This window comes from Delphinapterus leucas, chromosome 8 (assembly GCF_059928025.1).
Source record: "Delphinapterus leucas isolate spDelLeu-1000000601 "Yukka" chromosome 8, BTC_Dleu_Yukka2, whole genome shotgun sequence".
Classification (NCBI taxonomy): domain Eukaryota; kingdom Metazoa; phylum Chordata; class Mammalia; order Artiodactyla; family Monodontidae; genus Delphinapterus; species Delphinapterus leucas.
Genome location: NC_143136.1, coordinates 55,844,523 through 55,861,753, shown reverse-complemented (window position 1 = coordinate 55,861,753; position 17,231 = coordinate 55,844,523). Strand labels below are relative to the sequence as shown.

At 35.8% G+C, this 17,231-nt stretch overlaps 1 protein-coding gene across 3 annotated transcripts in view; it reads left to right on the top strand.

The window, feature by feature from the left end:
* AGPS (alkylglycerone phosphate synthase) overlaps window positions 1–17,231 on the top strand; it is a 139,479-nt gene that overhangs the window by 105,854 nt on the left and 16,394 nt on the right. For all 3 annotated transcript variants that reach the window (XM_022570098.2, XM_089915989.1, XM_022570097.3), the window contains 2 exons: window positions 9,916–10,015; window positions 12,290–12,347. In XM_022570098.2, coding sequence (XP_022425806.2) covers window positions 9,916–10,015; window positions 12,290–12,347 — 158 coding nt within the window. The remainder of the gene's footprint in view (window positions 1–9,915; window positions 10,016–12,289; window positions 12,348–17,231) is intronic.

Here is a 17,231-nt window from a genome sequence, read left to right as displayed (position 1 = left end):
AGCTTCAGTCTGTTCCACTTAGCAAGCTTTCCTAAACTTTACCTGCCACCTTTTTAGGATTGTGCCACTAGGATTTTTACAGTAGTCCTGAGCCCGATAGGAGTAGAACACCCTTTCCTAGGAGTGAGCCTTCTCCTGTCTGGACAGCATGATGGTAAAGAGTGAGCCTCTACCCTGTCTGGGTAGAGTGAGCCTTCTACCATGAGTGAGCCATGAGCCTTCTACCCTGTCTGGACAGCATGATGGTAAAGAGCCAAATGTCAGAGCTGCTGGAGTAAGAGAAGGACTCCTTCATTCACTGAAACTATAAATTACATATATGGTCAAGAAACTATAAATCACACACACATTCAATGTAGCTCTTTCTTTAACAGAGAAAAGGCACTTTAACCACTTTGTCGGTTGTTGATTAAATCAGTGGGTATGGAATATAGGAATGAGTGGAGCCAGAAGATCCAAATGAAGATTAACTTGTTGCTTTCTAATAGATCTTTCTGTGATAATGGAAATGTTCTGTATCTGCCCTATCCAGAATGATAGCCACAGCCACATGTGGCTGTTGAGCTGTTGAAATGTGGCTAGTATGACTGTGGAATTGAATTTTAAATTTTATTAATTTCAAATAATTTAAATTTAAAATGCCACATGTGGCTAGTATCTTCCATATGGGACAGTTATAATCCATATTGGAGCACAGTTAACTGATGATTTTGTCATCTCTTACTTAAATAGCAGAAGCCCCAAAGGAGGTTTTCTTAAGAAGGGGCACTTTGTGTTCAATCTTTTGATATTAATTTTCTGTGTGAACACCGGAAGATTAAATGTATAAAGATTGAATTGAGCATTTGACTTCTCTACAAAAGTTATCGAATTAATTAGAATAGAGAATAAAGGGAAATTAGGACAGATCATGAGAAGGGGAACCTTAAAGTAAATGATACAGTACTAATCTAGCACTTTAAAATTTATTGAACATTCTGTATTATATAACTGCTTCTCTTTTTTTCTCTGTGTGTGTGGTTTTCAGGGATATAACTCCAATATTTAGAAACAAACAAAAAACTTACAATATAAGCATGAATAAAAGTTAGGTAATTTTTGAATTAACGTAGTATCTTTATTGTTAAGTGCTGGACTCTGAAACAGCAGTTGTGCTTCAGCACAACAGCATTTCTGTATATTTCTATTCATGGTGATTGTTCTTTTGATTAGCCTGGAACCACTTGATATCAGCCTAGGAAGGCAGATCTGGGCCTTCCTGCTACTGCATCACCATGGCAACTTCCTGCTTAGTTTTTAAATTTCTTTATTTTGTAACGTTGCGTGTGTCTAAAGAGTGAAAGCACTGTTCTGCTATTTATTAGGAATTTAATCTCTTGGAGCTCTAAGTTTATCATTAGTAAAGTAGTGGTAATATATCTCCTTGAAGGGACTGTTGTAAGAATGAAATGAGAAAGCATATAAAGGGCTATATAAATGGCATCGTATGTATTATTGTGACATAGTTACATGAAGGTTGAGGTAGACAATCCATACTAGTATTAGTATGGAAAATTTGGATATTTGTTTTTCTTCCTTAATGACAAATTCTCATGAAGGCATCCAATTGTTAGGCCCTCTTGATATGTTGACAGAGCATGATAATTTCTGTATATTTGCTTTGCAAGACTAGAAATACTTACGTACTCTTTAAACTGGAATCTCTTCTGTGATTTTTTCCCCCTTTTTTTACATTCTCCCATCTTGTACTTTCCTATTACCATATTATGTTTCTTAATTCTACTTGTTGCCCCATAGGGACAGATACCTTTTAAAATTTGCTAGATTGTGCTTTCTTTTTTCTTTTTCTTTTAAATACTGAATATTATTTTTTTTCATTTTTAAATTTTATTTATTGTTTTATATAGCAGGTTCTTATTAGTCATCAATTTTATACACATCAGTGTATGCATGTCAATCCCAATCGCCCAATTCATCACACCACCACCCCCCTTTGGTGTCCATATGTTTGTTCTCTACATCTGAGTCTTTCCTCCCTTGGTATCCATACGTTTGTTCTGTACATCTGTGTCTCAATTTCTGCCCTGCAAACCGGTTCATCTGTACCATTTGTCTAGGTTCCACATATATGCATTAATATACGATACTTGTTTTTCTCTTTCTGACTTACTTCACTCCGAATGACAGTCTCTAGATCCATCCACATCTCAACAAATGACCCAATTTCGTTCCTTCTTATGGCTGAGTAATATTTCATTGTGTATATGTACCACATCTTCTTTATCCATTCGTCTGTCGATGGGCATTTAGGTTGCTTCCATGACCTGGCTATTGTAAATAGTACTGCAGTGAACATTGGGGTGCATGTGTCTTTTTAAATTATGGTTTTCTCTGGGTATATGCCCAGTAGTGGGATTGCTGGATCATATGGTAATTTTATTTTTAGTTTTTGAAGGAACCTCCATACTGTTCTCCATAGTGGCTGTGTCAATTTACATTCCCACCAACAGTACAAGAGGGTTCCCTTTACTCCACACCCTCTCCAGCATTTGTTGTTTGTAGATTTTCTGATGATGCCCATTCTAACTGGTGTGAGGTGATACCTCATTGTAGTTTTGATTTGCATTTCTCTAATAATTAGTGATGTTGAGCAGCTCTTCATGTGCCTCTTGGCCATCTGTATGTCTTCTTTGGAGAAATGTCTATTTAGGTCTTCTGCCCATTTTTGGACTGGGTTATTTGTTTTTTTAATATTGAGCTGCATGAGCTGTTTATATATACTGGAGATTAATCCTTTGTCCATTGATTCATTTGCAAATATTTTCTCCCAATCTGAGGGTTGTCTTTTCGTCTTGTTTATGGTTTCCTTTGCTGTGCAAAAGCTTTTACGTTTCATTAGGTCCCATTTGTTTATTTTGTTTTTATTTCCATTACTCTTCCATTATTCATTAGGAGGTGGATCAAAAAACATCTTGCTGTGATTTATCTCAAACAGACTTCTTCCTATGTTTTCCTCTAAGAGTTTTATAGTGTCCAGTCTTACATTTAGGTCTCTAATCCATTTTGAATTTATTTTTGTGTATGGTGTTAGGGAGTGTTCTAATTTCATTCTTTTACATGTAGCTGTCCAGTTTTCCCAGCCCCACTTATTGAAGAGACTGTCTTTTTTCCATTGTATATCCTTGCCTCCTTTGTCATAGATTAGTTGACCATAGGTGCCTGGGTTTATCTCCGTATTTCTATCCTGTTCCATTGATCTATATTTCTGTTTTTGTACCAGTACCATATTGTCTTGATTACTGTAGCTTTGTAGTATAGTCTGAAATCGGGGAGTCTGATTCCTCCAGCTCTGTTTTTTTCCCTCAAGACTGCTTTGGCTTTTCGGGGTCTTTTGTGTCTCCATACAAATTTTAAGATTTTTTGTTCTAGTTCCACAAAAAATGCTATTGGTAATTTGATAGGGATTACACTGAATCTGTAGATTGCTTTGGGTTGTATAGTCATTTTCACAATATTGATTCTTCCAATCCAAGAACATGGTATATCTCTCCATCTGTTGGTATCATCTTTAATTTCTTTCATCAGTGTCTTATAGTTTTCTGCATACAGGTCTTTTGTCTCCCTAGGTAGGTTTATTCCTAGGTATTTTATTCTTTTTGTTGCAGTGGTAAATGGGAGTGTTTCCTTAATTTCTCTTTCAGATTTTTCATCATTACTGTATAGGAATGCAAGAGATTTCTGTGCATTAATTTTGTATCCTGCAACTTAACCAAGTTCATTGATTAGCTCCAGTAGTTTTCTGATGACAGCTTTAGGATTCTCTGTGTGTATAGTATCATGTCATCTGCAAACAGTGACAGTTTTACTTCTTCTTTTCCGATTTGTATTCCTTTTATTTCTTTTTCTTCTCTGATTGCTGTGGCTAGGACTTCAAAAACTGTGTTGAATAATAGTGGTGAGAGTGGACATCCTTGTCTTGTTCCTGATCTTAGAGGAAATGCTTTCAGTTTTTCACCATTGAGAATGATGTTTGCTGTGGGTTTGTCGTATATGGCCTTTATCATGTTGAGGTAGGTTCCCTCTGTGCCCACTTTCTAGAGAGTTTTTATCATAAATGGGTGTTGAATTTTGTCAAAAACTTTTTCTGTGTCTATTAAGATGATCATATGGTTTTTATTCTTCAGTTTGTTAATATGGTATATCACATTGATTGATTTGCATATATTGAAGAATCCTTGCATCCCTGGGATAAATCCCACTTGATCATGGTGTATGATCCCTTTAATGTGTTGGTGGATTCTGTTTGCTAGTATTTTGTTGAGGATTTTTGCATATATATTCATCAGTGATATTGGTCTGTAATTGTCTTTTTTTGTAGTATCTTTGTCTGGTTTTGGTATCATGGGTGACAGTGGCCTCATAGAATGACTTTGGGAGTGTTCCTTCCTCTGCAATTTTTTGGAACTGTTTGAGAAGGATGGGTGTTAGCTCTTCTCTAAATGTTTGTTAGAATTCACCAGTGAAGCCTTCTGGTCCTGGACTTTTGTTTGTTGGAAGATTTTTAATCACAGTTTCAATTTCATTACTTGTGATCGGTGTGTTCATATTTTCTATTTCTTCCTGGTTCAGTCTTGGAAGGTTATACCTCTCTAAGAATTTGTCCATTTCTTCCAGATTGTCCATTTTATTTGCATAGAGTTGCTTGTAGTAGTCTCTTAGGATGCTATGTATTTCTGCGGTGTCTGTTGTAACTTCTCCTTTTTCATTTCTAATTTTATTAATTTGAGTGCTCTCCCTCTTTTTCTTGATGAGTCTGGCTAATGGTTGATCAATTTTGTTTATCTTCTCAAGGAATCAGCTTTTAGTTTTATTGATCTTTGCTATTGTCGTCTTTGTTTGTATTTCATTTATTTCTGCTTTGATCTTTATGATGTCTTCTGCTAACTTTGGGTTTTGTTTGTTCTTCTTTCTCTCGTTCCTTTAGGTGTAAGTTTAGATTGTTTATTTGAGATTTTTCTTGTTTCTTGAGGTAGCCTTGTATAGCTATAAATTTCCCTCTTAGAACTGCTTTTGCTGCATCCCATAGGTTTTGGATCATCGTCTTTTCATTGTCATTTGTCTGTAGGTATTTTTTGATTTCCTCTTTGATTTCTTCAGTGATCTCTTGCTTATTTAGTAATGTATAGTTTAGCCTCCATTTGTTTTGTGTTTTTTATTTTTTTTTCCCTGTAATTGATCTCTAATCTCATAGCGTTGTTGTCAGAAAACATGCTTGATATGATTTCAACTTTTCTTAAATTTACTGAGGCTTGATTTGTGACCCAAGATGTGATCTATCCTGGAGAATGTTCTGTGCGCACTTGAGAAGGAAGTGTAATCTGCAGTTTTGGTATCGGATGTCCTATAAATATCAATTAAATCTATCTGGTCTATTGTGTCATTTAAAGCTTCTGTTTCCTTATTTATTTTCATTTTGGATGATTTGTCCGTTGGTGTAAGTGAGGTGTTAAAGTCCCCCACTATTATTGTGCTACTGTCAGTTTCCTCTTTTAGAGCTGTTAGCAGTTGCCTTATGTATTGAGATGCTCCTATGTTGGGTGCATGTATATTTATAATTGTTATATCTTCTTCTTGGATTGATCTCTTGATCATTATGTAGTGTCCTTCCTTGTCTCCTGTAACATTCCTTATTTTTAAAGTCTATTTTATCTGATATGAGTATTGCTACTCCAGCTTTCTTTTGATTTCCATTTGCATGGAATATCTTTTTCCATCCCCTCACTTTCAGTCTGTATGTGTCTCTAGGTCTGAAGTGGGTCTCTTGTAGACAGCATATAGATGGGTCTTATTTTTGTATCCTTTCAGCAAGCCTGTGTCTTTTGGTTGGAGCATTTAATCCATTTACGTTTAAGGTAATTATCGATATGTATATTCCTGTCACCATATTCTTAATTGTTTTGGGTTTTTGTAGGTCCTTTCCTTCTCTTGTGTATCCCGCTTAGAGAAGTTCCTTTAGCATTTGTTGTAGAGCTGGTTTGATGGTGCTGAATTCTCTTAGCTTTTGCTTGTCTGTAAAGCTTTTGATTTCTCCATCGAATCTGAATGAGATCCTTGCCGGTAAAGTAATATTTGTTGTAGGTTCTTCCCTTTCATCACTTTAAGTATATCATACTACTCCCTTCTGGCTTGTAGAGTTTCTCCTGAGAAATCATTTGTTAACCTTATGGGAGTTCCCTTGTATGTTATTTGTCGTTTTTCCCTTGCTGCTTTCAATACCTTTTCTTTGTCTTTAATTTTTGCCAATTTGATTACTGTGTGTCTCGGCGTGTTTCTCCTTGGTTTTATCCTGTATGGGACTCTCTGCGCTTCCTGGACCTTGGTGGCTATTTCCTTTCCCATGTTAGGGATGTTTTCGACTATAATCACTTCAAGTATTTTATCTGGTCCTTTCTCTCTCTCTTCTCCTTCTGGGACCCCTATAATGCAAATGTTGTTGTGTTTAATGTTGTCCCAGAGGTCTCTTAGGCTGTCTTCATATCTTTTCGTTCTTTTTTCTTTAGTCTGTTCCGCAGCAGTGATTTCCACCATTCTGTCTTCCAGGTCACTTATCTGTTCTTCTGCCTCAGTTATTCTGCTATTGATTCCTTCTAGTGTAGTTTTCATTTCAGTTATTGTATTGTTCATCTCTGTTTGTTTGTTCTTTAATTCTTCTTGGTCTGTGTTAAACATTTCTTGCATCTTCTCGATCTTTGTCTCCATTCTTTTTCTGAGGTCCTGGTTCATCTTCACTATCATTATTCTGAAGTCTTTTTCTGGAAGGTTGCCTATCTCCACTTCATTCAGTTGTTTTTCTGGGGTTTTATCTTGTTCCTTCATCTGGTACATAGCCCTCTGCCTTTTCATCTTGTCTATCTTTCTGTGAATGTTAGATTGTGCTTTTGCTGGTACGACAACAAAATTCTTACATGAGATGTGAGGAAAGCATCTTTTTTATACCGTAACTGTTCACGTCAATCAGAAGAGTATCCTTGAAATAGTCTTTTATGCTTCTTTGTGGGAGAGACATGGTTTGAAGAACATTTTAGGAAGTACTAAGTCAAGTGTGTGTATTAACATCTTTTAGAACAAGTATATTTGGGGTAGAATGTAAAGGCTTAAAATGTGGATTTTAGAGATTATTGGCTGGGCATTCGATATATCTGAAGGAGGGGAAAAAGGGGCCTTGTTCTGTTTAATAAAAAACTTATAACATGGTAATGCTACTGGTAGCTTAGTGACTGATCTTGGAGAGAAGCTTTCCAAATTAAAGGAGTAAAAATGTACCTATTCTTTTTTTTTTTTTTAATTTGGACATATCTTTAAAAATGAACCTTTTATCTTAAAGTTCTTAAACCGCAAGAAAAAAAAGTGTATTTATTTATATTATCACCTAAGTTGATACTTAGTTCTTCTCTTGACAATCTGGTCTGTCAAGCCTCTTATTATTATAAACTGAAAACAAACAGGCCCAATAATCCAAAAGTCATTTGTTAATAGTAAAATCTGAAACATTTAAAGTAATAGAATCTATTTCTGTGTAGTTGAGGATTTTTTTATTCTTTTGCTTTGTCAAGTGACAGCTTAACAGATATTATCCTGTCTTCCTTCTTCTGCCCTACCTCTCTATTCAGCACCCTTGAGACTTCTCCCCCTTCATTATGAAAATACCATTGTGATAAACCACTACTTACTGAAAGTTATTGGGAAGTAAAATATTCTGCCTTAGGACACCTTCTGTAACAATACTTAAGTCTTGGTTCTTTAGAAGGTACTTACTTATAAGGCCTAAGGATCTTCATTATGTATTGTATTGCAGGTAGATAGAATTGGTATACATGTTCTGAATTGATATGTCATTTATTACATAGCTGTTTTTTTAAGAAGGATTTTCTGATAAAAGCCAAATGCTCAGCTTCTGTGATCATCTTATAAAACCAAAGTTTAGAATGTGCAAAGTCTAAGTTAATTGAATGATTTTGCTAAATAGGAGTTTTAAATATAGTTTTTATAGCATATACTTGATTAATGCTTAACTGTAGTTTGATTTGATTAACGGTGACTAAGGAGATTATTCTGTGTTGAGTATAAATGTTGAATGTGTGAGATGTAATTTTTAAACCAGCTTTTTTAAAAAAGCTATTCTGAAATTAATTTAAAATAGTTATAGATCTCATTGAAATCAGAGATCCCAAGGAAAAGAATTCAGCTGTAGGATGCATTTATTAAGTTCATTTATTTCATTTCTGTCTTTTAAAAGGTACTTTGTATATTGGAATAGGAATTCTAACCCTAAATTTTCTGAGGAAGTTTTGTGGGAAGGACTTCCTAGCCAGTGAGTCTAACATAAGTACAGTACTCCAAAAAGTATATAGCACAAAAATTTTTTAGAAATTAAAGAATAATATAATGACTTTGGCAGCCACACTTTCTCTTGTCCAGATGATTTTGGAAGACATTAGTGTTTAAGTGTCTTAAATGATAGAATTGATCTATTAAAAGGTATTAGTTCTGTCACTTTCTGAAATGGCCCAAGATTAAGGTTTTCCAAAAAACGTTATTTCTACTTTGTTTGAGATGCTGATCACTCAAGCTTTGTTGTAATTTTAGAAGCCTCCTTATCTACTGAAAACTGAATTGTGTAATATAGCTCCTGGATTTGTTGGAAGGTGGCAATGTTCTATTAATATTTAGTTATATTTTCTATTTATTGATATTAATGATTCTCATATGAGTAATGTATATTTTACTAATTGCTGTAAACTCATTTCATTCACGTATCCTTTAAATTTATTTAAATTTGGTTATTCATAGTGATAGTGCCCTTGCAGTTAACATGGTTTTCCAATTTTTCTTAAACTTTGTAAATCTGGTAGTTAAAATGTAAACATTCAAGGGATCTTTTTATGGGTGAATTAACACTAGAAGAAAAACACAGCTGGCAAATTGACAGTAGCATTGTTAAACAGTTCATTTCTTCTGTTCTGAGGCACCTAACATTTGGCCTAAAAGGCCATTAAAATTTTGGATTAGATTCTGTTTGTATTGTATAGTAAAAAAAAGTATTTCCTCTGTATTTGCTCTTTCTGTTAAATTAAATTCTATGTGGGAACCTTTGTAAATTGCATTCAGAGATTTGACTGTGATTACCTTGGCTCCCTTTTAAATGCTTCGCCTAATTACATTTTGAAAGCCCAGATATGTATCATGTATATGATTTATTAATCTAACATTCCTGATACCTTTTGCAAATACTACATATACAACATGCACACATATGGGACCTAGAGTGTAAAACCTTCGGAGATACTCTCTTAAGGCCATGTCATTCAATTTGTTTTCAAAGTTGTTACTAATAATGTGAACTTGGTGAAGGTGCTGTGTTTTACCCAGTCTGATCATTTTTGGTATTTGAACATTTTTCTTGTTTTCTAGTTTTAAGTTCTCATATGTATTCTGTTAACTTTGAGGAAGCTTAGAAGACTTATAATGGATCACCAAGTTCCATGTAGTCTGTTTTAGGGCTGTCTATAACTGCAGTATACTTTGTTAAAAAAGAAGAAACAAAATCCCTTCTGAGGAAGTGGAATTTTGTTTATTTCAGGCCAGTTGGAGAAATATTTACATTGTCTTAAAATTAAAAAAAATTTTGGGGGTAATCGTCCAGACTTACCAAAAAAGTTATAAAAATAGTACAAGTAGTTCTTAGATATCCTTTATCCAGCAAATCTATTTTCCATCCACGGAGTAAGAGGGTGGGTAGAGAATGAGATTATGGCTTAAGCAAATCATTCAAACAATCTTGTCTTTAAGTTTCTAGATGTTAAATCTGATTTCACTTAAAAGCCTTGTGGGGGATTTTGTCTGTTTGTTTTTTAGGGTGACTCAGACTTATGATGCAGGTGCATGTATCTATTTCTACTTTGCCTTTAACTACAGGGGAATCAGTGACCCACTGACTGTGTTTGAACAAACCGAGGTAATTTTGCATACATGAATATAGCTCTTACATTCTTTTATTAATTTAAGTAAACTTTACTATCAATTTATGAATTTTAGTTTGACTGTCTTTAATAACTTGGGGTTTACCTGGTTGATAGCCCATAGAAATGAGAAACATAATTTTTACACTGGATTGAATACTGAATTAGAAGTCTAAAATTCATGTTCCCTATACATATTACAATTAATATTCTAAAATTAATATTCTGTTGCCTGTGATTCTTTGGATATTACTTATAGTACATAATACCTGATTAAATTAAATAACAGAAGACTATATGGACCCTTGATATCACTTCAGCAGCCCAGCCAGCTCCATATGGTGACTGCTTTTGAGGTCAGCGGCTCTAAAGCTCTTGGCCTATGTTGCTGTAATTTCCTAATTCTAGGTTTATAATTTTTTTGTTTGCTTAAGTTATATGTAGGCCTTTGAGGTTCATTTGCCAGCAGCTTCTATCACATTTCTTAAATGACCTTAAGCGTCTAATTTTTATAATGCCTTCTGTTTGATAGTCAATATTTCTGATGACAAGTATGCCTAGAGTTGAAGAAACAGACTAGACTGTGGAGGAAGCAGGAGGAGACTGGGGTTTGTTAAAAATAAAACCTCAGGTGTCCTAGTGTTAACTCTGTTGCCTGCCTGCCAAAGGTAGTACCACAAGGTGATTTTCAGTGGCACACTTTTAGACCCAAACCACAGGGTATGGTTGGCTCCCTCTTATGCCTCCTTTTTTTAAAAAAAAAAAAAACAACAGCTTTTCTGAAGTATAATTGAGATATAGTAAACTGCACATAATATGTACGGTTTCATGGGTTTTGACCTATGTATGCACCTGTGAAATTGTAACCCCAATCAAAATAATGAACATAACCATCATCCTCAAAAGTTTGAGTCCTGGGCTTCCCTGGTGGCGCAGTGGTTGAGAGTCTGCCTGCCGATGCAGGGGACACGGGTTCGTGCCCCGGTCCGGGAAGATCCCACATGCCGCGGAGTGGCTGGGCCCGTGAGCCATGGCCGCTAACCCTGTGTGTCCGGAGCCTGTGCTCTGCAATGGGAGAGGCCACAACAGTTTTGGTGTTGCCCTCTGGCTACCCGAAGGCCTCTTCCCCATAGTACTACAAAAATGAAAGTGTTCCTTCTTTCCCAAGCCAAACAGCCATTCTCTAAGTGCTGCTGGTTTCAAGTAGTTATTGCTTTACATAAAATAATTTGTTAGAAGACATAGTCTCTTCGAGTAGGGCTAGCATATGTATGATTCATTTGAAAAACCCTAAATTCTCAGTGATGAGGGTTCTTATAAATTACTTTGCAATGAGATGTGGTCCATCTGTCCTTCCTGAAGGGAGGGCCTCTTCTACTGTGGCCTAACTCTGATGGTTTATACACACCCAAGTAATTCTAGGAGGTTCAAGGCACTGTAGGGATTTTACCTCATATCTGTTATATACTCATGAATTGAATGTAATTCCAGTTTCTGTAACCCTTCTTTCACCCTGTACTTCAGTCATTCTATACATTGCTTTAAGTGTTTATCTTTCTAACCTTATTGCTCTTTAAGGAGCCTAGTTGGAGCCTAACATGTTAAGAGGATAAAACAAGGTGTTTTTTTTCACACTTAGATATCCATAAGCCTGAGAAGTAATTTGTCCCAAGGCATTGACCTAAGAAATGTTCTCCATAAGGGTTTTACCATTAATCCCTGATAGCTTTGTAAGTAATCTTGAGTCTTATGCCCACTGTATGATATTAGGTGAGTAATTTAACCATCCAAGCCGCATTTTCTTTATCTGTGAAATAGGAGTAATTGAAATTATTCCATAAGGCTTTAGTGAAAATAACTGAGTAATTCCAGGTAAATTGCTTAGTACTTTTCTGGACATACCATATACAGTCAATTAATGTTTGTTGGTATAGTGAGATGTTTACTTCAGAGTAGGACCGGACTCCTCACAAAACTTATTTTTTTATTGTTATTAATCATTTAGTGCTGATGGATTGGTCATTTTGCCTTCTTTTTCTTTTCTAGAATCTTGATGTAACAATTGTAGACACTGCGACTATTCACTAGAAAAAAACTTATAAAGCTAGGCTGCATATTTTAATTGCTCTTTAAATACAGTTAACCTAAGAGAAAGGAAAATTAGGCTTCTCTTTTATTATTTAACCCAGAAAGTATGTATCTCCTTTGGGAGTTGGGTCTTACTTTTTCACCTCAAAGTGATCTATTTGTTGTTTTGTTTCCAAATACAGGCAGCTGCTAGAGAAGAAATCCTCGCTAATGGAGGGAGCCTGTCGCATCACCACGGAGGTATTCTTTTTTGGGGGTAGAATTTCTAATATTCCTACTGTTTAAAATATTTGGTTTGATACAGTGCTAGGGGGAGTCATAATATGAGTAATTTGAGAGCACTAGGCCTCTCTTTGAAGTTGTTATGTCTGTCACTGAGGTTGCCTGTGCTGTGGTAGTAACTGACAGAAGCTTGATTTGACAAGCCTGCCTAGATAACAGAACCTAGACAGCCTTCTGAGTTCTCAGGAACTTCATGTCACCCAAGATAGCCCAGCAAGCCTGGGAGGTATTTGACCATTAGAGCAAAAATTTTTAAAGGGGGAAAAAGAACCTACCTAAATGTTTTTTGTTTTTTTAAATAAATTTATTTATTTTATTTATTTTTATTTTTGGCTGCGCTGGGTCTTCGTTGCTGTGCGCAGGCTCTCTTCAGTTGCAGCAAGCGGGGGCCGCTCTTCATTGTGGTGTGCAGGCCTCCCATTGCAGTGGCCTCTCCTATTGGGGAGCACGGGCCCCAGGGGCGTGGGCTTCAGTAGTTGTGGCACGCGGGCTCAGTAGTTGTGGCTCGCGGGCTCCAGAGCGCAGGCTCAGCAGTTGTGGCACACAGGCTCAGCTGCTCTGTGGTATGTGGGATCCTCCCAGGCCAGGGCCCGAACCCATGTCCCCTGCACTGGCAGGCAGACTCCCAACCACTGCACCACCAGGGAAGCCCTACCTAAATGTTTTTCATCCACTATTGGAATGTAGCTAAAGTCAGTTGTACTATATATTGAATAGCTGTTTGTTCTGCCCACCCAAAATTCAGCAAATTAATCAAGGCGGGATATGAAAAAATCTTCTTTTCAAGATTTTAACGCTGTTTTAGTCTTTCTTTTTGATCATTGTAGTATTTTTATTGGAGAGTTGATCACATCAGTAATAAAAATTATGATATATCTACCTGTGTTATATCTACCTAGACATATCTACCAGTGTTTTTAATATATCCCTCAATATAAATTGGTGCCTAGAAAATATATGTATAGATTTTTTTAATTAAAAAAATTTTTTTAGGGAAGTGCATGAAGATAAATGACCACTGAATTTAAAAATTTCAGCTTATACTCCTACTCTGGATTCTCCATATCCCTGTTTCCCTGTTTGATTTTCCATCATAGCATTTAGCATTATCTAACATGCTATATATTTATACTTCTTGAGATTAGCTATCTCCTCCTACTGGTAAGTAGGATCCATAAGGACAGGGACTTCTGTTTCATTTCTGTGTACCAGCACCTAGAACAGTGCTTGGCCCCAGTCAGCCCTCCATACATGTTTGTAGGATGATTGAAAGAATTTTGGTAGAAAACAGAGTGGGCTGTGGAGGATCTGTGTTCATATGACATTATTGCAGGCAGGCCTGAAGAAGATTGCTAATGTGGATGAATGAAATAGACAATTCCCAGCATCATTGTATCAATTTAATCTTTTGCATTCCCTCTACTTTTTCTTAACCTCCACAAATAAATTTCTAACTTAGCTGACTGATAAGCATTAAAGTGAATGAATTTGTTCTTTTCGTCCTTTTCCTGTTTATTACCTTTTGATGGAGATTCTAATGAATGCTAGAACGACAAAAATGAAGAAGGGAAGAAACTGGATATTAGAAACGTCTCAAGTGAAATTAAAAACTTTTAATTAATCTAAAAGTCTAAACCTAATTTTGGAACTGTAAACATGAGGTATTTCATAAAGGTGCTTAGAATTTTAGCACCTTCCTTTAAAATGTTCAGAAAGCTATATACTTTATTTTAAATCTTTTTTGTATATTTTATTTTAGGATGCCACTATATTACTATGTAATTTACAAGTATACTTGTAAAATTACATAATATCATTAAGTAATATGTTCTTCATTCTAAATTGATTTCATGGAGGGAGGAAACAGAATAATTTAGCTATAATTAATTATTTGAAGAAAAAAAGAATTTTCCTTTCCATAGCTAACAACTTTGCCTTTTGGTACATGTCAGCAGCCAACAAGTGCACTTTTTCCTTTAAGGTCAGGAACTGTAGGAGCTATGTTTGTGATAGTAAATATGAGAGAGATGTGATTCTGCAAGAGGGTAAGAATAGCCAAATCTTGTACTATATAGAAAGAAATAGAGGCTTAATTGTTATTTAGATAACTGGGTTATATGAACTAATTTCCTTAATTGTGAGAGGATGTTCTTCGTTTACTTAAGCTTTACAGTGAGATAAATTCTACAGAAGTTATGGAAATGACCAAATGACCTGCAACATTGTGGAGGAAAGCCAAACCAACGCTTTTTTTTCTTGCTAATGACACTTTACTCCTTTAGGATCTATGAGGATATTCAGGTCCCACCAATAGTGTCTATATGTGAGATGCTGAAAGTTTAGTATGGCAGAAGTGTTGACAATACTTATTCAGGTACACCCCAGACACTGAGAGCTTCTTAGCAGGCTCTAACATAACCTACATAAACATACTTGAAATAATGTATGTGTGAAGCTGTCATTACAGGAAAAAAAAAAATACACACAAATTTAAAATAATAAAGAGTTAAGTAATTCTAGTACAAATTTATTTGAGACTAAGACTTTATTTGTGAAAGCTGTGGTTAATAATCTGTTTTATTATTCAGTAAACAAATAGAAGTTAATTTAAAGAATAGTTGAAAAGATATAAACCTTAATTAACCAAAAGATCATGATTATTCAATTCTTGATTCCAAAGCAAAAAATATAAATAGCTCCTGGGATATTTTTGATACCAGGTATGCCTAATGCCTTTTTTTTTTTTTTTTTGCGGTACGCGGGCCTCTCACTGTTGTGGCCTCTCCCGTTGCGGAGCACAGGCGATGCGCAGGCTCAGCGGCCATGGCTCACGGGCCCAGCCGCTCCGCGGCATGTGGGATCTTCCCAGACCGGGGCATAAACCCGCATCCCCTGCATCGGCAGGCAGACTCTCAACCACTGCGCCACCAGGGAAGCCCCCTAACGCTTTTTAGTATTGTTGTATAATATGTTTTCCACATTATAAATATTACTGGTCCACTAGGCAATAGGATTTCAAAGAATGGTAGTCCTTCCCTTGAAGGATCTTACAGTCCAGTAAAGTAAAATATTATAGCATTTCAAAAGGCTGCTGATCAAAACTGGTAGGTTTATGATATCATCATATTTTAACCAAGATAAGAGTCTCCCATTTTCTTTGAAAAGCACTCAAAAGGTGACTTTAATAAACATGTAAATGCTATAGATGTTAAAACATCAAAGAGAAGGAAGATAAAATAGGGAAAGGAATTAACATTTATAAAGCTGTAAATATTTGCTAGGTGCTCTGCATGACAGTCTCCTTTAATCCTGATCAAAATGCTGTGGAGTAGATATTGTTCCTGTCTTTCAGATGAAGATATATTAAGCCTCTGAGTGTACAGTAACTTCAAAGTATCAGCAATAGTTGTTAGTGCCAGAATTTGAGTTTGAACTCAGTTCATCCTGCTTCAGGGTCCTTGTCCTCTGACTTAAGAACGTAATAGTGAAAATAGGCCAAAAGCTAAAAAGATTGAAATTGAAAGCCTTTGAAAAGAGGCACATGCATTTAAAAGTATATGAGAAGAAATATTAAACATTAGTCTTTCTCTTTTAAAATATAAAACCTGTTTCTTTAATTTTGACACTAAGTTAGTTGCTTGTCCTGCTTTAGATGTTAAAACAGAAATGAATGAACATTTTAATTTCCTCATCATAGCTATTTCATTGTTTTCTCAGTTCTTGCACGTAAGTCAGTTTGACTTTCTGGTTGTTTTTATACTTCCTGATTATAGGTTTCTAACATGTCAGCAGTATCAGGTAATAAAACAAATGCAGGTCAGATCATGTTACAATAAAACTCCTTGTATAATTTATGTGCATTTTCAGGTTCTAGGCTTATAAGCCTTTTTTTGTTGAAGACTCCAAGGTTGAAGAAATAATTTAATTTTAGAAATTATTAACTTGAACTTGAATGTAGCAAGGTTTGATTGCATATTAATTTATTGAGAGGTTCTGCCTCATTTAAATAGGAATCTTTTATTTCTATCACATTTCTCATATTTTTTATTTTCATGCAGTCAAAAATATGACTGTGTGTAAACAAATTCTGAACCACTTGGATTCCTCTATGGCTTAGAAAAAGAAACTAGGTAAGGCTGAATACAAAATATATTTCGTATGTGCTGGTAAAATGAAGATGCTTTCCCTTCGCTAGGTTGTCTTCTAAACCGCTTTATAAACACTGGCGTGCTCCAGGGCTCAGCCCAGAGCCAGTTCGTTCCTCCGTGTTTCCTCACTCCCTCAATGATTACTTCAGTCCCAGGACTTAAAACACCATCCTTATGCTGATGACTCCCAAATACCAGAAGGGATCACCACCACCACCCTAGTTCAAATCACTGTTTTTTCCTGCTGGGACAATTGCAGCCTCTTAATTGGTCTGTCCACCTTCACTCCTGTTCCCCTGCTGTCATCTCTCTTGCTGCCCAAGTAATCTTTTTAAAACTCAGTATTTTCTCCTCACATTCAGAATAAAATCCAAAGTCCTTATTAGGTTCTTCAAGGATATACATTGTGTGTTTTATCTCTCTGTCTTCATCTCTTACTACTTTTTCCCTCTAGCAGTAGTGTCCTTGCTATTTCTCAGGCATATCAACCCTCTTCCCCCCCTTCAAGGCGTTTGCTATTTATTCCGTCTCTTCCTGATGTTCCTTCTCTTGTTTTTTCCCCCCCAGATATTTGCATGGCTCACTTTCCCATCATGAAGATCTCTGATAAAAATGTCACCTTCTTAGAGGCGTCTTCCCTATTCTCTTGTATAGTTTATGTGTTCCTCATTCGAATAAGTTCAATGAGGTTACT